Source organism: Mus caroli, unplaced genomic scaffold (genome assembly GCF_978045245.1).
Source record: "Mus caroli unplaced genomic scaffold, Mus_caroli_1 scaffold_16, whole genome shotgun sequence".
In the NCBI taxonomy this organism is placed as follows: Eukaryota; Metazoa; Chordata; class Mammalia; order Rodentia; family Muridae; genus Mus; species Mus caroli.
Window position 1 is genome coordinate 64,902,629 of NW_028227271.1, and position 21,021 is coordinate 64,923,649.

Sequence of the window (21,021 nt, forward strand, 5' to 3'; positions counted from 1 at the left end):
AATAGCTGACTGTGAACATCCACTCCTGTGTTTGCTAGGCCCCGGCATCGTCTCACAAGAGACAGCTATATTTGGGTCCTTTCAGCAAGATCTTGCTAGTGTATGCAATGGTGTCAGCGTTTAGAAGCTGATTATGGGACGGATCCCTGGATACAGCAGTCTCTAAATGGTCCATCCTTTCATCACAGCTACGAACTTTGTCTCTGTAGCTCCTTCCCTGGGTGTTTTGTTCCCAATTCTAAGAAGGTGCACAGTGTCCACACTTTGGTCTTCATTCTTCTTGAGTTTCATGCGTTTAGCAAATTGTATCTTATATCTTGGGTATCCTAAGTTTTGCTGTACCCCATTTTTAATAGGGTTATTTGGTTCTCTGGAGTCTAACTTCTTGAGTTCTTTGTATATATTGGATATTAGCCCTCTATCAGATGTAGGGTTGGTAAAGATCTTTTCCTAATCTGTTGGTTGCTATTTTGTCCTAAGCTCAGAATACCCAGGATACAATTCACAGACCATGTGAAGTTCAAGAAGAAGGAAGATCAAAGTGTGGATGCTTCAGTCCTTCTTAGAAGGGGAAACAAAATACTCATGGGAGGAAATATGGAGACAAAGTGTGGAGCAGAGACTGAAGGAAAGAGACTGCCCCACCTGGGGATCCATCCCATATGCAGACACCAAACCCAGACACTACTGAAGATGCTAAGAAGTGCTTGCCTGATATAGCTGTTTCCTGAGAGGCTCTTTCAGAGCTTGGCAAATACAGAGGTAGATGCTTGCAGCCAACCATTGGGCTGAGCATGGGGTCCCCAATGGAGAAGTTAGAGAGAAAGGTGCTGAAGGGGTTTGCAACCCCATAGGAAGAACAACAATATCAACCAACTAGACTCCCCAGAACTCCCAGGAACTAAACTACCAACCAAAGATTACACATAGAGGGACCCATGGCTCCAGCCACATATGTAGGAGAGAATGGCCGTGTTGGATATCAATAGGAGGAGAGGCCCTTGGTCTGGGGAAGGCTCAGTTTCCCAGTGTAGAGGAATACCAGGGTGGGGAGGTGGGAGTGGTTGGGTAGGTGAGGGGAAGGAGGATGGGATATGGGGGTTCCGGAGGGGAAACCAAGAAAGGGGATAACATTTGAAATGTAAATAAATAAAATATCCAATAAATAAAAAGAGAAAAAATACTAGGCCTCAATAGATATTCGCTGAATAATTTTAAAACTCTAAAAAGTAGTAACAGTTTCAATTAAAAATAACACATCTTAGAATAAAACTATTTACTGAATCATTTTAATATTTATGAGGTAGTAACAGTTTTAATAAGAAAAACCCATTTATCCTGAAATAGAACATTATAAGGATCTTCACTTAAGCGTGCAAGAGGATTGAATCTGTGTTTGTGTTGCTTGTTCTATGAAGTTTGCATTGCAAAGAGAATTCAAGCTCTTGGAGATAATGAGCCAACAGTCCTTTTCCATACATTGGAAAAATCATCTTCACAGTCCCTCCTCATCACTGCTCATAGTTATACTGCTTGCTTACAATTTATCAATTTTATTAATTATTAATTTTTCAACAGATAGCTGCAGATGTCTCTGGAAGTCTTCGCTGTAGTTTACTAAAGCAGGATTCAAAAGAGTAAAAGGCACATAGCAGCTCTATGTGCCTACTAAAGTGTGTGGGGTTGGTATTTCAAATGGCCTGGACCTCAAAACTGCATTTCCGCTGATAGCCAGATATTCAGCAAACCGCAAAGCATTTGGGTCCACCAGAATGAAGAGATTTCTTTTCTTTGCATGTATTTCTTGGATCGGAAACATATTCTTTATGGTCTGCTTATTTACACTTATTTATGCTTATTAGGCAACTACTGAACATTCCCATGAACAGTTGCTTTGGGCTATTTATACCTTAAAGTTTTAACCAGTTAAATTAAGTAAAGCCTATATTAAAAGTCTTACCCTGAGGAATTTTTACTTTGAAAGGAAGTTTTCCCTCTGCTGATATGAAAAGAACTAATTACAAAGCACACAGCTGATGACATGGAGTCATGGCAAGAAGATTAACTCTGGAGTCAGACCTGTGTTCCAAGAAGGTGTGAAATGGTGTGATGATTTAGAAACTTAAGGAGATAAAAAGTAAACAACAAATCATTGCTGTGATTAATCATATATTTTAAAAACTAGAAAACATGTTAGGGAAAGTCTAAATCTTAGTAATAGAATGTGTTCTCTAGTAAAAACCTTATGAATTGTGAAAGTTGGCTTTCATTTCTTCTTACATTGCCACCAAGAAAGTATATAAAAACCCCAAATTTTCCACCAGAGAAAACTGATAAACAACTTCAACAAAGTGGCTGGATATAAAATTAACTCAAAAGAATTAGTGGCCCTCCTCTACTCAAAGGATAAACAGGCTGAAAAAGAAATTAGGGAAATGACACACTTCACAATACCCACAAATAATATTACATACCTTGATGTGACTCTAACCAAGCAACTGAAAGATCTGTATGACAATACCTTTAAGTCTCTGAAGAAAGAAATCAAAGAAAATCTCAGAAGATGGACAGATCTCCCATGCTCATGGATTAGCAAGATTAATATAGTCAATATGGCCATCTTGCCAAAAACAATCTACAGATTCAATGCAATCCCCATCAAAATTCCAACTCAATTCTTCATAGAGTTAGAAAGAGCAATTTGCAAATTCATTTGGAATAACAAAATACCTAGGATAGCAAAAACTATTCTCAACAATAAAAGAACCTCTGGTGGAATCACCATGCCTGACCTCAAGCTGTACTACAGAGCAATAGTGATAAAAACTGCATGGTATTGGTACAGAGACAAGCAGGAAGATCAATGGAATAGAATTGAAGACCCAGAAATGGACCCACACACCTATGGTCACTTGATCTTTGTCAAAGGAGCTAAAACCATCCAGTGGAAAAAAGACAACATTTTTAACAAATGGTGCTGGTTCAACTGGCAGTCAGCTTGTAGAAAAATGCAAATAGATCCATTCTTATCTCCATGTACAAAGATTAAGTCCAAGTGGATCAAGGATCTCCACATAAAACCAGAGACTCTGAAACTTATAGAGGAGAAAGTGGGGAAGAGCCTCGAACATAAGGACACAGGGGAAAAATTCCTGAACAGAACATCAATGGCTTGTGCTGTAAGATCAAGAATCAACAAATGGGACCTCATAAAATTACAAAGCTCTGTAAGGCACAGGACACTGTCAATAAGAAAAAAAGGCAACCAACAGGTTGGGAAAAGATCTTGACCAATCTTACATCCAATAGAGGGCTAATATCCAATATATACAAAGAACTCAAGAAGTTAGACTCCAGAGAACCAAATAACCCTATTAAAAATGGGGTAAAGAGCTAAAAAAGAATTGTCACTTGAGGAATATAGAATGGCCAAGAAGCACCTAAAGAAATGTTTAACACACTTAGTCATCAGGGAAATGTAAATCAAAACAACCCTGAGATTCCATCTCACTCCAGTCAGAATGGCTAATCAAAAACTCAGGTGACAACAGATGCTGGTGAGGATGTGGAGAAAAAGGAACACTCCTTCATTGCTGGAGGGAATGCAAGCTGGTACAACCACTCTGGAAATCAGTCTGGCGGTTCCTCAGAAAACTGGACATAGTACTACTGGAGGATCCAGCAATACCTCTCCTGGGCATATATCCAGAAGATGTCCCAACCGGTAAGAAGGACACATGCTCCACTATGTTCATAGCAGCCCTATTTATAATAGCCAGAAGCTGGAAAGAACCCAGATGTCCCTCAACAGAGGAATGGATACAGAAATTATGGTACATTTACACAATGGAGTACTACTCAGCTATTAAAAAGAATGAATTTATGAAATTCCTAGCCAAATGGATGGACCTGGAGGGCATCATCTTGAGTGAAGTAACACAATCACAAAAGAACTCACACAATATGTATTCACTGATAAGTGGATATTAGCCCAAAACTTAGGATACCCAAGATATAAGATACAATTTGCTAAACGCATGAAACTTGGGCATAGCTGAGGACCCAGCTAAAGCACTCCTGAGCATATGCCCAGAAGATGCTCCAACATCTAATAAGGACACATGCTCCACTATGTTCCTAGCAGTGTTATTTATAATAGCCAAGAGATGGAAAGAACCCAGATGTCCCTCAACAGAGGCATGGATACAGAAAATGTGGTACATTTACACAATGGAGTAACTCAGCTATTAAAAGAGATGAATTTATGAAATTCTTTGGTAAATGGATAGAACTAGAAAATTTCATCCTGAGTGAGGTAAACCAATCACAAAAGAACACACATAGTATGCATTCCCTGATAAATGGATATTAGCCCAAAAGCTCCAAATAACCAGGATACAATTCACAGACCACTTGAAGCTCAAAAAGAATGAAGACCAAAGTGTGGATACTTCAGCCCTTCTTAGAAGGAGAATAAAATACTCACAGGAGCAAATATGGAGACAAAGGGTAGAGCAGAGACTGAAGGAAAGGCCACCCAGGGACTGTCCCACCTGGAGATTCATCCCATATACAGTCACCAAACCCAGACACTATTGTGGATGCCAAGAAGTACATGCTGGATAAGCCTGATATGGCTGTCTGAGAGGCCCTGCCAGAGCCGGATGCAGATCTGGATGCTCGCAGCCAACCATTGAACTGAGTGCAGGATCCACAAATAGAGGAGTTAGAGAAAGGACTAAAGGAATGGAAGGGGATTGAAACCCCACAGGAAGAACAGCAATATCAACCAACCAGTCCCGCAAGAGCTCCCAGTGACTAAGCCATCAACAAAGGAGTACACATGGCTCCAGCCTCATATGTTGCAGAGGTCCTTGGTCTTATGAAGGCTCGACAGATGCCCCAGGGTAGGGAAAATGAGGGCAGGGAAGTGGGAGTGGGTGGGTAGGTGGAGGAATGCCCTCGTAGAAGCAGGGGGAGTGAGGATGTGAGAGGGTGTCCAGGAGGGAGAGAAACTGGGAGAGGGGATAACATTTGAAATATAAATAGAGAAAATATCCAATAAAAATAAAAATAAAAAAGAAAGTATGTAGATATAGTGACTTAAAAACTGCATTATAGTATTTTGATATCTTTTCTATCCCCCTTTACTATTAACATTAATAGTAGTAGTCAAAATGAGTCTCCCCCCCCCATGTTGGTACGTCTGAAATATGCTACATTAATTGCAAAAAGTCTTTTTCAGATGCTATAAAGTATTTTTGTACCAAAGTGATTCAATTAGAATTAGAATCCAAGTGATTCAATTTGTGACAGGAAAGCAAATAAAACAACACACAAATTCACTAGCAAATGAATAACTTAAAACCTGCATGTATAGAAAGGGAAAAGATCAGGCTTAGGAGTTCTCTGGTGGAATTTTTAGGGTCACGTATATATACTATCATATCATCTGCAAAAAGTGATATTTTGACTTCATCTTTTCCAATTTGTATCCCTTTGATCTCCTTTTGTTGTCGAATTGCTCTGGCTAGGACTTCAAGTACAATGTTGAATAGGTATGGAGAAAGTGGACAGCCTTGTCTAGTCCCTGATTTTAGAGGGATTGCTTCAAGCTTCTGACCATTTACTTTGATGTTCGCTACTGGTTTGCTGTAGATTGCTTTTATCATGTTTAGGTATGGGCCTTGAATTCCTGATCTTTCCAAGACTTTTATCATGAATGGGTGTTGGATCTTGTCAAATGCTTTTTCCGCATCTAACGAGATGACCATGTGGTTTTTGTCTTTGAGTTTGTTTATATACTGGATTACGTTGATGGATTTCCGTATATTGAACCATCCCTGCATCCCTGGGATGAAACCTACTTGGTCAGGATGGATGATTGTTTTGATGTGTTCTTGGATTCGGTTAGCAAGGACTTTATTGAGGATTTTTGCATCAATATTCATAAGGGATATTGGTCTGAAGTTTTCTATCTTTGTTGGGTCTTTTTGTGGTTTAGGTATCAGAGTAACTGTGGCTTCATAGAATGAGTTGGGTAGAGTACCTTCTGTTTCTATTTTGTGGAATAGTTTGTGAAGAACTGGGATTAGATCTTCTTTGAAGGTCTGATAGAACTCTGCACTAAACCCATCTGGTCCTGGGCTTTTTTTAGTTGGGAGACTATTAATGACTGCTTCTATTTCTTTGGGGGATATAGGGCTGTTTAGATCATTAACCTGATCTTGATTCAACTTTGGTACCTGGTATCTGTCTAGGAACTTCTCCATTTCATCCAGGTTCTCCAGTTTTGTTGAGTATAGCCTTTGGTAGAAGGATCTGATGGTGTTTTGGATGTCTTCAGGATCTGTTGTTATGTCTCCTTTTTCATTTCTGATTTTGCTAATTAGGATGCTTTCCCTGTGCCCTCTAGTGAGTCTGGCTAAGGGTTTATCTATCTTGTTGATTTTCTCAAAGAACCAGCTCCTTGATTGGTTGATTCTTTGAATAGTTTTTCTTGTTTCCACTTGGTTGATTTCGCCCCTGAGTTTCATTATTTCCTGCCGTCTACTCCTCTTGGGTGAATTTGCTTCCTTTTGTTCTAGTGCTTTTAGGTATGTTGTCAAGCTGCTAATGTGTGCTCTCTCTAGTTTCCTTTGGAGGCACTCGGAGCTATGAGTTTTCCTCTTAGAAATGCTTTCCTTGCGTCCCATAAGTTTGGGTATGTTGTGGCTTCATTTTCATTGAACTCTAAAAAGTCCTTAATTTCTTTCTTTATTCCTTCCTTGACCAAGGTATCATTGAGAAGAGTGTTGTTCAGTTTCCACGTGAAGGTTGGCTTTCTATTATTTATTTTGTTATTGAAGATCAGCCTTAGTCCATGGTGATCTGATAGGATGCATGGGACAATTTCAATATTTTTGTATCTGTTGAGGCCTGTTTTGTGACCAATTATGTGGTCAATTTTGGAGAAGGTACCATGAGGTGCTGAGAAGAAGGTATATCCTTTTGTTTTAGGATAGAATGTTCTGTAGATATCTGCCAGATCCATTTGATTCATAATTTCTCTTAGTTTCTCTGTGTCCCTGTTTAGTTTCTGTTTCCATGATCTGTCCATTGGTGAAAGTGGTGTGTTGAAGTCTCCCACTATTATTGTATGAGGTGCAATGTGTGCTTTGAGATTTACTAAAGTTTCTTTAATGAATGTGGCTGCCTTTGTATTTGGAGCATAGATATTCAGGATTGATAGTTCCTCTTGGAGGATTTTACCTTTGATGAGTATGAAGTGTCCCTCCCTGTCTTTTTTAATGACTTTGGTTTGGAAGTCAATCTTATCAGATATTAGAATGGCTACTCCAGCTTGTTTCTTCATACCATTTGCTTGGAAAATTGTTTTCCAGCCTTTTATTCTGAGGTAGTGTCTATCTTTTTCTCTGAGATGAGTTTCCTGTAAGCAGCAAAATGTTGGGTCTTGTTTGTGTAGCCAGTTTGTTAGTCTATGTCTTTTTATCGGGGAGTTGAGTCCATTGATATTAAGAGATATTAAGGAAAAGTAATTGTTGTTTCCTGTTATTTTTGTTGTTAAAGTTGGCATTCTGGTCTTGTGGCTGTCTTCTTTTAGGTTTGTTGAGGGATTACCTTCTTGTTGTTTCTAGGGCTTGGTTCCTGTCCTTGTATTGGTTTTTTTCTGTTATTATCCTTTGAAGGGCTGAATTCGTGGAGAGATAATGTGTGAATTTGGTTTTGTTGTGGAATACTTTGGTTTCTTCATCTATGTTAATTGAGAGTTTGGCTGGGTATAGTAGCCTGGGCTGGAATTTGTGTTCTTTTAGTGTCTGTATAACATCCGTCCAGGATCTTCTGGCTTTCATAGTCTCTGGTGAAAAATCTGGTGTAATTCTGATAGGCTTGCCTTTATATGTTACTTGGCCTTTTTCTCTTACTGCTTTTAGTATTCTATCTTTATTTAGAGCATTTGTTGTTCTGATTATTATGTGTCGGGAGGTATTTCTTTTCTGGTCCAGTCTATTTGGAGTTCTGTAGGCTTCTTGTATGTTCTTGGGCATCTCTTTCTTTAGATTTGAGAAGTTTTCTTCTATAATTTTGTTGAAGATGTTTGCTGGTCCTTTGAGTTGAAAATCTTCATTCTCATCCACTCCTATTATCCGTAGGTTTGGTCTTCTCATTGTGTCCTGTATTTCTTGGATGTTTTGAGTTAGGATCGTTTTGCATTTTACATTTTCCTTGATTGTTGTGCCGATGTTCTCTATGGAATCTTCTGCACCTGAGATTCTCTCTTCCATCTCTTGTATTCTGTTGCTGATGCTGGTATGTATGGTTCCAGATTTCTTTCCTAGGGTTTCTATCTCCAGTGTTGCCTCATTTTGGGTTTTCTTTATTGTGTCTACTTCCCTTTTTAGGTCTAGTATGGTTTTGTTCATTTCCATCATCTGTTTGGATGTGTTTTCCTGTTTTTCATGAAGGACTTCTACCTGTTTGATTAGGTTATCCTGTTTTTCTTTAAGGATTTGTAACTCTTTAGCAGTGTTCTCCTGCAATTCTTTAAGGGATTTTTGTGCTTCCTCTTTATTGTCTTCTACCTGTTTACCAGTGTTCCTTTGTATTTCTTTAAGTGTGTTATTAAAGTCCTTCTTGAAGTCCTCAACCATCATCATGAGATATGCTTTTAGATCCGTGTCTAGCTTTTCTGGTGTGTTGGGGTGCCCTGGACTGGGTGAAGTGGGAGTGCTGGGTTCTGATGATGGTGAGTGGTCTTGGTTTCTGTTAGTAAGATTATTACGTTTACCTTTCGCCATCTGGTAATCTCTGGGGTTAGTTGTTGTCGTTGTAACTGTTTAAAGATTGGAGCAGAAGCTGTGTTCCACTCACCAGCAGTCTCAAAATCCTGTGGCGGGGGTCGTGGGTAGTTGGCGGGTGTCAGCCGACCCTGCGCTCTAGCTACCCCAGTGCTGATCCGGCCGGATGAGGCCTGTGGCCCTACTCAGGCCGGTTTCTGCTTCCCTAACTAATGCAGTCTCAGGTCCCGCGCGCAATTGGATTGGAGCAGAAGCTGTGTTCCACTCACCAGAAGTCTTAAGATCCTGTGGGGGGTGTTGTGGGTAGCTGGCGAGTGTCAGCCGACCCTGCGCCCTAGCTACCCCGGTGCTTTTCTGACCGGAAGAGGCTTGTGGCCCTATGTAGGCCGGATTTCTCCCTCCCCAACCAGAGCAGTCTCAGGTCCCGCGTGATTGGACTGGAGCAGAAGCTGTGTTCCACTCACCAGCAGTCTCAAAATCCTGTGGCGGGGGTCGTGGGTAGCTGGCGGGTGTCAGCCGACCCTGCGCTCTAGCTACCCCGGTGCTGATCCCAAGATGATAAATTAAAGGAGGGCCTGTTACACACACACACACACACACACACTCACACACACCCTCACACATACACTCACACACACACACTCACAAAACCACACTCTCACACATACGATTATGTGTGCAGTAGCTATGAACATTACAGATTTTCTTAGTGTTTCTGAGTTGAACACAGATGATCTAAATTCTGCTGTTACTAGGTCAAAACTACTAAGTTGGTGCTTAGGAATAATTGCCAATTTTAAACATGATTAAAATTTTTACAATATAGTACTTCTGAATAATTAATGGAAACAATGACAAAGAGGCCTTATGTTCTAAGCTCTAATACATAGAAAAAGTCTACATAACAGTAAACATTTAAAAAATTTAGGTTCACCAACATCACAGTGTTTGTAAAGATAAAACTCTATGACTATACATAGAAAGCATGTCTCCTCTCTGCAACCTCCTCCCTGAATCCTACCTTAAAACTCAGCCCTCTAAAGAGCATTGTCTCAGCTTACTGCTCTTATCTATAGTGATCTTCTCACATGATTTCAGGCGCTAACTTTGTTGCTGAACTTTGTAACTCTCATATTTCTGTGAAGAAGTAGACGGGTTTAGTTGACAAGTTTGGGATATCTGCATTGGGGGTTCCCACAGATATCAGTTCAAGGTTCTGAGTCAGGCTCACTCCTCTTTGTCCCTCCCCACACACTTCTCTTCTGCCTACAATATGTGTCAAGAGCATGGTGATCTACCGACGGATGCATATCTGGGGGAAGCTTTGAGCCACCTCTTTATTTCCTCACTTCTACAGTGGTCAGTGCGTGAGTGTTCACCACCGACACAGACTCTGGGAGCAACATATGAACAAATGACTTTTGCTTGTCTTTGTGCTTGATGTATCTGATATGTAAGTGCTCAATATTTGCTGAAAATTTCATTAAGTGAAATTTATTATATAGATTAATACCAGATATTATCTAAGTTTTAGTCTTATTTTTCACTTTAATAAAAAAAGTAGTTTTTTTGTTTTTTGTTTTTTACTGACACAAAATTTCATGTTAATTGAATGTAATTGCTTACTGTTTCCACTGAGTTAAACACCATGGCATCTTCATCCTGTAATGTCTTTTCTCAAGCCTGGGTGGAATGCCCAGCACACTGTGCCCTGGTTTTCTGCAGTACAAGGACTGCTTTGCTTCTGTCCTAATGCATCTCAATAGCCAGAGACCTGCTTTTCTTCACCAATTTTTTTTTTGTGCATTTCTAATTCTTTTTAAAAACATAGACTATTTTAGATAAATTTCAGATTTACAGATGTTTGCACATTTTCAATAAGGAACTGCAATACAGTTTTAATTGCTAGAAAGTACAAAGACATCTGTCAATCAAAATCCCACCATCAGTTATGCCAAGACAACATTTAATTTTGTGTAAATATTAGGTAATTCTGAAATAATTTAATGGTAATATGTGCATCTGTGAACTAAAATTATGTTTCTATATAAACATTAGAAATAGCATTTTAAAACACCAAAGAAAAATTTCAATAACAAAATCTACATCAATACAGAGTGTCGAAACCAGAATTTAACAAATATTATCAAATAGCTAATTCAATATGGTTTGAAAAGTATGATTTGCAAAACCAAGATGAGCCGGGTCCTTGAGTAATACAAACTTAAATTATTTTGTGTTGTAGATATATACTCTGACTTCCAATAAAAGCCCCTAGTTTTCAAACAGAAATTAGATTTAATCCAGTTGCCTATAATTTATTTTGCTATAAAAGAACACCATATTACATGCCTTTGTTTGTAGAAGATATGCTATTATTTTCAAGATACCAGGGTTTTAATGTTTAATTAGCAACATCTATTTGAAAAAAAGACATTGCTTTGACTCACAAATTTCTTAATTGCTAACAGTGGCTTTCCTGAGTAGGAGTTTTGTATATAATTTATTTTTGTCGATGTAATTAGAAACCGAATTTTAAAGTAGCAAAGCCTCAAATATCTTCACTGTCAGCAGAAAAAAACCCTTTCGGTCCCAGCCGCTGAAGAACACTGGTGTTTGAAGATTTCTGGAGGAAATGAAGACTTAGTGAGGAAATTGATAGTACTGGTGAATGTTGCTTACAAGCTGAAAAGAAAGTTAGGTCGTCAGCAATAAACACAAAATATGAGGTGTCATCTCCATTGCAAATTGCTGGGGATGAAAATTAATGTGGTAAGCTTCACAGTGAGGGACCTAGGAGAAAGCGAGAGCCCACAGATCGAAGCTGCGTCCCAGGCATCAGAGGTAGCCATTAATGGCAGGGCCTCTCCCCTGGGGAGCAAAGACACATTTCCAACAGTGGCCAAAGTTCACTTTGAAGCAGGCTGTTTGATCACTGGAAAAAGAAAAATCACTGTTTCATTTCATTTCATCGCTGGAAAAAAAAATCACTTTCATTTTAAAGGGATGAACTAGTCTAAAACTGTCCTTTTCCTCTTGACGATGTCAGCATCCACACACTACTGTGATAAAATGACATGAAAACAAAATGCGTATTGTAGCAACAACTCAAATAAGAAGTCAAGAGTAACATAAAAATTCCTACCGGTTTGGCTGAGTTGAGAGGCACTGCGACTTTTCCGTGAGAGACCAACAATAGCTACCATTTTGGCCCCAATGCTAGATCGCCGCTTCTTGCCACTGGTACCCAGGGCGCCCACTGCAGTGTCGGACTGGCTGCCGTCATTCTTCTCCAGTGAGCACATGTCTCCACTGATGCTGGTGCTTTTGGTCAAGTTCTTCCCCGACACGCCCATCTGTCTGTTTTGCATTTTGGATGTAAAGACACTGTCAGCCGGTGGATCATTATAAATGAAGATGAGAGTGGCAAGGGAAAAGACAGAAGAGGTATTTTAGATGAAGCATCAGGAATACAACGATCAAATTTTATCATTTTTGGAATGCACTTTTAGGATTTAAAGTTTTTCAAGTAGTATAATCTCAAATATGTTTTATTCACTATCCAAACAACTATAACACATAAGGCATCTATCCAAACAGCAGACTTGCCAGGCATTGTGGTGCCCACTTTTAGTCCTAGCACCCTGGAGGTAGGACGCTTTAAGGTATTTAATAACGGTTAATTTTCTAAGAGGGCTATTTTTATTAGTTTTAAGCATTAAAAACAATTGTTTCTCTTTACTTAATTTGAAGATGGCCTTAAACTGAAGATGGCCTCTGGAGCTTCCCAGATCCTGGGCAGTGGTAGGCGGCAGAGTGGGGCTGAAACTTCTGCGCATGCTCCCCAGCTGCTCCTTGTAAACCTGGGGCTGTGTGAAGGACTCAACTGGGAAACTTGGGTAGGTGTCATCATTTTGGTTTGCCATTGGAATCATCGTTTGTGCTTTACTTTGGCCCTGATAATGAGTGGATGGGACTGTTCAGCACATGAATAATAAAAGAAAGAAATAAAAACCTAATAGACAAAAAATATCTCTAAGTATTTAAAAGGAAAAAGGCCAACGTGAAAATTTAAAACTACATTGAACTACGTAATCCCTCATATGAATTCTAATGAGAAAGGAGGCAGGGAGAAAAATCGGTGTTTCTATATTTACAGTACCTCACACTAACAATTTTAAATTTGTTCTCTTAATAAATAAGAGAAAATAGAGTGAAGTTCTGTGGGAGCCTGTTACACAGTTGAATCCCAGCTGTGCTGCAACCTCTGGGACACATTATAAAGAAGGATTCTTTCTACTCTGAGCTTTAGGTTTATCATTTACAAAACAATATTTATTTTACATAGTTTGTAAGAAAAAGCTGATAAATGAAAATTATAATATTTGGGAATAAGGAGAGGGTAAAGCCCTCCAAAATGTATTATCAATAGTAGTAATGAAATTTATATTGTGAATGAAGAATACAGAAGGATTAAAATGTCTCAATGGTTTTATTACAGACCGTTCAGTGCTGGAAAAGTCCATAGCACTGACTCAGGACACCAAGAGTCTGACCTTTGCCTTTCCTGCCTAACCATGGAACCTTGGCAGAACTGTTTTGATTTTCTGTAACTTAAGTTCCCTTATTTAAAGAGTGAGAAAACACAAGAAGGCTGCAGGCCAATGTCTGGTTTAGAGCAAGAACTATAGAGATTCTGCTTTTCTTCTGAGAGTTGTTACCACCGCTGCCATCATTCAGTAAAGCCCTGTGAAGCCTTCTGAAGTAGAGTGTCTGGACCTATGAAACATCTTTCTCTACAGATAGCTTATGAGCTCAGGGTAATCAGCACAAAGGTTTAACATCTGAGTTTTGGAGCATGCTCCCAGGAGAAAAAGAAAAGCCTCAGAAAGGTGAAAGTTTTGTTAAGAGGAAGATTTTAAGAACAAGTCACATGTCTCAGAGCAACACCAACAGCACTCCAGTTGCATAGGGGTGTGCAGTGGTATGCACACCTTACTAAAGAGCCACGTAATCTACTATGGAAAAAGCAAGTCAGACATACACAATATTTCCTATTACATCTTATGCTTTTTCTTCTTAATTTGCATAATTGGATACAAAGACCATAATCAAAATAAGAAATGAAAATTATTATAATAAAACAGAAATTATTAACACAGTTTGTAGATGAATAGAAAAATACTGTGATGTTACTATGGTTATATAGACAGGTGTACTCTCTTTAACATAACTTTGGATGTCTACGGTTGGGAGTGAATGGACAGTTTTATGAAATGAGTGTGTTTTTTTCCCATACTAACCCCAGGGCTGAGAGGATGCGCACTTCCATCCACTCTCACCTGGAGGAGGAGGCTGAGGGGAGGGAGGATTCCTGTCCTTCCCTCACTAGGCATCACCTAAACCAACCAACCAACCGAATGCTTTGTTTGGGAAGTCTTCAGAACTGTCATTGTGATTAGGAAAATAGTCTTGTCGCACTAGAAATTACGCCAGGGGATAAGTTTTAAGGGTCTGAATTGTGATAAATTTCAACACTGCTGGGTACACATCAGCAAGGCGCTCACTTGTTTTCTAGTAGTTTGCTTATTGATGTGGTATTTCTATGTCTGTTTCTTTGCTTTTGAGATAGTGTCTTGGTAATATTTAACCAAGCTGACCTAAGGTGGGCGCTTGTCCTGCCTCTGCCTTCCAAGTGCTGGGATTACACGTATGTATGCACTGTACCTTGCTCAGTGATATACTTCCAAAGAGAAATTTGGCAACATGTATGAAATATTTTTTAAAAGCACACTATTTAGCTTATAAATTTAACTTTTAGGATTTAGGCTAAGGTAAAACTCAACAAGGAGTACAGCTTTAGCTGCAATTATATTTATTACAAAATTAATGACTAAAAAATGCCTAATGGGAACAAAGAAATACAAAGGGATAATCTATTAATGTCTAGCCCATCAATAACAAAAAAATACTTTTAAAGTGTATATGTTAATAAATATTTATTAACATAAATATATGCTTGCGGGGAGATGGGAGGCAGATATTTGTAGCTTCCTTTTGCTGGCATACATATTATATAGGGATATACTGTACTATAGAGGACACAGCAAATTTAAGCCCTGGAAGGTGGTGTCAATTAGGGTTGTCTAGATTAGCTTGGTCTGGGGTAGGTCTATGGGGATTGTCCTGATTACAGTAAGTTATGTGGAAGGAATCTTTCTAAAATGGTACATGGTCTGTGTCTGGGTTCTTGACTATGTAGAAAGGAGAGCATAAGCTGGGTACAACACACATGAACCCAGTCTCTCTCCCTCTCTGCTCGTCTTGCCCAGCTGCTGGGGTCCTTCCTCTTGATATCTTCACTATGAGGACGACCTCTCTCTGAGCTGCTTTTGTCAGGATAGTTTGATTACAGCAACGGCAAATGAACACGGGAGCAGTGAAACCAGTCAATTAGGAAAGTCTGGGAGCATGTGCTGATGATCCAATGAGGTACACAATACAAATAATCAGAGTCTAAGATAAACAGAATTATATGGCAAAATATTCATGCACATGAAAATATAGAAAACATCTATATATGAACATAGATACCATTGTATTAAAAGTAGCTTCAACCTTTTTCAAAGCAGTATTTTTTAATGTCCATTTTTTTCTATTTTTTTCAGAATAAACAAAAAGAATCAGCAGTAACAACAATAGAATAGAATAGAATAGGATAGAACAGAACAGAACAGAATAGAATAAGTTAGGAGAGGCATAAGGAAAGAGCAAGCAGGGACCAACAGTAAATTTTCTTTACCTAAGTGCAAAGGCAGTGAACCTCTGCTCATTCCCTGAGTTAACGACTATGGCTTTCCAGCCATTCCTGTGCTGTTATTAAACTGAAATGATTAATTGCAGGGTCCTCAGTTCCAGACAAAGTTTCCATATTTTTAAATATGACTTTTGTTTTTCCTAAGTTTTGGTTTTAGAAAATACCAACTTTACATATTTTGTGGTTTTAAGGTATGGGATATAAAATTGTCAATAGAAATGATCAGTTTTACAATGAAATTATAGTTGTTAAGATGCATTAGGAAACAAAATTAAAAATCTAGTATTATTGGAGGAAAGTAATATGTCTTCCCCACAAAGTATTTGTAAATATTGTCCAAAGAAATCCATACATATAAAGACTTATGAGCACATTAAATCAAATATATCAATTGATAAGTTTAAAGACTACAGCTAAGGGGCTTAGTCTCAGGATTACCATTTAACAGCACTGCAAATAAGAAGTCTTCACAGGAGAACAAATGTTTTATCATGTGTACCTCTGAGAAGTGAGGAGAAACGTAAAGACTTAGTGAGTAGTGTATTTTACGGAAGGCCCAGCAGCAGAAACTGTGGAGTGTAGAAAGGGCAGCTGGGCAAAGACACACAGTGAACAAAATGCAAGCGGGTCTAGCTAACCTCCTGGGCATTATCAGCTGGCAAGGCACAGCTTGATTATAGGTTTATATGTATAGGTATATGTGTGTGTGTGTGTGTGTTTGTGTGTATAAAAATAAAAGAATACAAGAGGAAAGAATTCTTGATTTCAACTCTCAACATGTCCAGAAACCCTGATAAAGTCAAGCATGGAAGAAACTCTCTCTGAAGTATAGAGAAAAATTCTCACAGTAATTCTTTGATTTTAGTTATGATAAAAGCTTAAAGTTTAAGGTTTAATATTATTGGACTGATCACCTCCTTAAAATCTATTTTGTAGCGGGTGTGTGGCTGGCTTTGTGCTCTGCATGGGAGCTGTAGCAGAGAATGCCCTTGTTTTCATGATCCTTCCATTTATGATTCCATGGGGCAAGATATAAATGAATGATCATGTCAACCAGTGGTATGAGATGAGGAAAAATACACATAATATAGACAATGATGATCTAGAAAGTTTAGGTGGAAATTTAGGAAGATTTCTCTGAAGAGGAGATAATTGAGCTGAACCCTGAATAATGGCACCATGAGAACACAGACTACACGGGTTGTTCTACCAGAAGACTTGGGGATCTAGTGCCAGTATTTGATCTCTAAGATCATAAATACCCTTTAAAATGAGACCTTTCTTTGTAAAGGCTAAATCAGTAAAGAATTAGGAATACTCTACAGTCGAACACTTACAATTATTTAAAATTAGTCTGTATGTTAATCTCATATTTTTGAATTTATAAAAATTCAAAATAGAATTTATATTTTGAAAATATAATTTACTTCCTTAAATTATTAGAAAAATATATCCTCTCTACCATGATTGTAAACAGGTATTTAACGAAAATAACATGAACTTGTGATTCATATTAGTTCCTCATGGCTCACCTCCTTTCTTCTTCCTTTCCTTACTATTTTGGCACTGAGGTCATCCTACATTGTCCGGCTTGACTACTTACATGACCCTATGCCATGAAATGAGGTAATCCACTGGTCTCAGACTCCTGAGTCGCTAGACCACCGTTCCTGGGAGTGGTCATGTTTGCCAACTATTTACTTTGGCCATTCTCAGATGACAACTTCCAATATCATCTATTATATTGGATATATTTTCCCAGATGCCATCTGTGTTCTTTCACTAGGTAGGTAGGTAGGTAGGTAGGTAGGTAGGTAGGTAGGTCTATAGACAGATAAGCTACAAAGGACAAATCCTGGGCCAAGAAGGTGGCTCCGTTAGATAAGTGCCTGAGGACCTGAGAACACACATATGAGCTGGACATTGGTAGTGTGAATCTGGGGTTGGTGTCTGGTGGAGACAGGTGGAACCCTGAGCTCATTGGGAAGCTATCCTAGCTGAACTGATGAGAAAGAAACACTGTCTCAAAAAAGAAAAAAGAAAAAAGAAAAAAGAAAAAAGAAAAAAGAAAAAAGAAAAAAGAAAAAAGAAAAAAGAAAAAAAGAAAGAAGAGGAAAGTAGTAGAGAGAAGCACTTGATTTTGGCCTCTGGTCCACACACATATGTGCACAGAAGCATGTACCGACATACAAAACACAAGTATACCACACTCTCACAAAACTACATTTAATATTTTCATATTTGAATAAGAAGTGTCATTGTTCTCATTCATTGTTAACTTAAGGACAAAGTTTATGAGTTAGAATTTTAAAATGTTTTTATTATGACATATCTTATAAGCACTGCATTTTTATATCAGCTAATACTTTATTATCCTTAGAGACATGACTTAATTTTCTCTGTTCTTCCTTGAATAATTGGCCATCAAACATTTCTTATTCAGCTAGTGTCAACTGTAGTTAACATCTTGGTGAGAATTAACCGATTCCTTTAGCTAGTACCTCCCATGCACCTACTTGATGTCAGGTTCCAAGGGAATGAGTGGGGGCTGAACTTGTGTCTGTGTTCCATGGTCCTGCACAAGAGGGCTGAAACTGAAGGGAACAAACAATATTTTGTTTTGTTTTGTTTTCCACTCAAACAGTTTCCTCTAGTCAGCCCATTCGAAGCAAATGTTTATTTCTAACAATCTATGCAGAAGAACATCTTTCTCTAATGTGTATAGAATCCATTTGGGCCTCTGGTAGTTGTGGCTCTGCAGTGAGGAAAAAAAAAAAGGACCAAAGAGTCATTATATAGAGCATGTATTAAGTGACTGAAACACTTAGAGGTTCAGTCTAAGTTTCCTCCAAGAAACACCCAGAGAGAAGACACATAAGACTCAGCACTAAAAGATTTTACTGCTGGGAGACTTGAAAATAAGAGATCAACAAAGCTTTTAATGAACATATGTGTTGAATCATGGATAAGAATGATGATACTCAGGGAAGAGAATATTATAAATAATGACAAAAGCGAGAGAACATGGCACAGTTTAAAGATGAATTACACAGAGCCATAGGAAAGTCCTTGTCTTATAAATGCGTTATGTCTCTAGAGGACAAGGAGTGGGAGTTAGGAAATAATCAACATAGGAACTGACATCATCTCCTGACCGAGAGGTCCTGGAGGAAGCTGGACTCTCAGGTCAAATGCTTAGGGCACTTGCCCAGGCTAAAAAGATGAGTCAGTAAATATTTGAATAGGAAAGCGCACATGAAGACAGGAGTGTGGCTGAAGCAGGCCAGCTAACAGTCTATGCAGGGGATATGCAAAAGGCCCAGGAGACTACTCAATGAACACAGAAGGGGAGGAAGAAGGGACCTGACTAAAGGGAAGAGAAACAGGTTCTCAGAGACTTGAAAAATGCAATAGTGGTAAACTCTACAGAAGGCAAAAGAAGAATATCGTTCATGAAAGTAGTCAAAAGTTGCAAAAATGTCATTTGGAATAACTTTTTAAAAAGGCATACTGAGCTGGTAGCTTTGAAAGTACACTGACTTTGAAGGGGCGTGGGGTGGGGGATGTATTCAACTAGAGATATTTCAATTTCCAAGGAGCTAAGCAAGGACTTTGAAATAAAGAAAGGGGAAGCTATGATGGTAGAGAAGTCTAGAAGACTAAATGCTGCAGAGAATGAGCTAGTCAGTTCCCCATGATATCAAAAAGAGAGAACCATTACTAAAATAAGGATTCCTGCTACTTTGTTAACTTTTAGAAAAAGTTGAAGAACTTTAAGCAAATGAAAAATAAAGTTAAAAAGTGTTATCAAAAGTTACAGCCCCACCTTGGGGATACATCATGACTGCAGACACCAAACCCAATAGAAAGGAACCAATTGAGGCAGTTCCTGGGGAAGTCTGGCCAGCAACTGATCAATCCAGAGGCAGATGCTTAGAGCCAACCATCAGGGTGAACTCAGGCAACCTGGTGGGTGAGCTGGCAGAAGGACTAGAGGAGCAGAGGGGGATTGAAACCCCTTTGGAAGAACAACAGACTGGCCTGACTACCCAGTTCTCCCAGAGACTAGACCACAAACCAAGGAGGGTACCTGGAGGTATCTATGGTTCCAGATATATATGTAGCAGAGGATGGCCTTGCCTGAAGCAATGAGAGGGGAGGCTCTTGGTCCCGGGGGAGGTTTAATGCCCCAGGGTATGGGGATGCTGGAGTGGTGGGGTGGGAGAGTGTGGGTGGGTGGGAGAGCACTCTCATACTGGCAAAAGGAAGGGGGGAGGGCAGATGTGGTATTGGGAGGGTGTCGAGGGGTAACCAGGAAGTGGGATATCATGGGATGGGAGGTTGGTGGAGGGGGAAGTGGGATATCATTTGAGATGTAAATGAATGGAATGATCAATAATAATAAAAGAAAAAAAAAGGAACCAAAAAAGTTACAAGATGGAAAGAGAAGAGAGAATTCAAGCAGAAGTAAGTCCAGGAACTAAGATAGCACTGTACTTTCAATGATTTTAGTTCTGGGTCAGTGGGGAAATGTGAAAAATAAGTTTCTAAGTCTTTCTAGATAGATTTTCTCTTTATTATTGAGTAACTTGTCGAAAAAGAAAAACATTTTAAAAAGATGTGTTTATTTCTTGTATGTGTATGGTTGTTCTGACTACATGCATGGCAGTGTACCACATGCAGACCTGGTGAAAGTCAGAAGGTGGGGCACAACACCCTGCAACTGGAGTTAGCTGTCATGGAGTTACAGCACGGTGGAGCTCAGGGCATCTGCAAGAGCAACTTTTAACCTCCGAGCCCCTTTTCAGCCTCAGGAAAACACTTTTCTGCACATCATGTTATGCTGATACTTCTCTGTTTACCTTCCTTGGGCCACTCATTATTAGCCATCTTACAAAGGATTTGCTTTCACAGGGACCCCAGGGGAGGAGTGGTTAGGGGAAGAAGGACTGAAGGAGCTGAAGGGTTTGCAACCCCATAGGAAGAACAACAGTATCAACCAATAGTATCCCCAGAGCTCCCAGGGACTAAACCACCAACCAAAGAGGAAGCCTGCAGGGACCCATGGCTCCAGCTACAGATGTAGCAGAGGATGCCTTATCTGGCATCAATGAGAGGGGAAGCCCTTGGTCCTGTGAAGGCTTGATGAACCAGAATACAGGAACGCTAGGGCTGTGAGGGGGGAGTAGGTGGGTGGGTGGGTGAGCCCCCTCACAGAAGCAAGGGGGACGGGGGATGATGGGATAGGAGGTTTACAGAGGGGAAACTGTGAAGAGGGATAACATTTGAAATGTAAATAAATAAAATAACCAGTTTTTTTTTTAAAGGATTTGCTCTCAATTGCTCTCAATTTAACTCAGTTCTTTATCTGTATTTAGTTCTGAAGAAAACATAGTTCATTTATTT

General features: G+C 39.2%; 1 protein-coding gene across 49 annotated transcripts in view; it reads right to left on the reverse strand.

Moving 5' to 3' along the window:
• The window catches only part of Rims2 (regulating synaptic membrane exocytosis 2), a 522,550-nt gene that overhangs the window by 60,660 nt on the left and 440,869 nt on the right, over positions 1-21,021 (reverse strand). For 22 of the 49 annotated variants that reach the window (XM_085831856.1, XM_085831876.1, XM_085831861.1 and 19 more), the window contains 2 exons: positions 18,132-18,209; positions 11,944-12,185 (listed from right to left, as the gene is read on the reverse strand). The exons of 14 other annotated variants lie outside the window; for them this stretch is intronic. In XM_085831856.1, coding sequence (XP_085687982.1) covers positions 11,944-12,185; positions 18,132-18,209 — 320 coding nt within the window. The remainder of the gene's footprint in view (positions 1-11,943; positions 12,186-18,131; positions 18,210-21,021) is intronic. 13 more of the 49 variants (XM_085831865.1, XM_085831873.1, XM_085831870.1 and 10 more) reach the window with 1 other exon arrangement.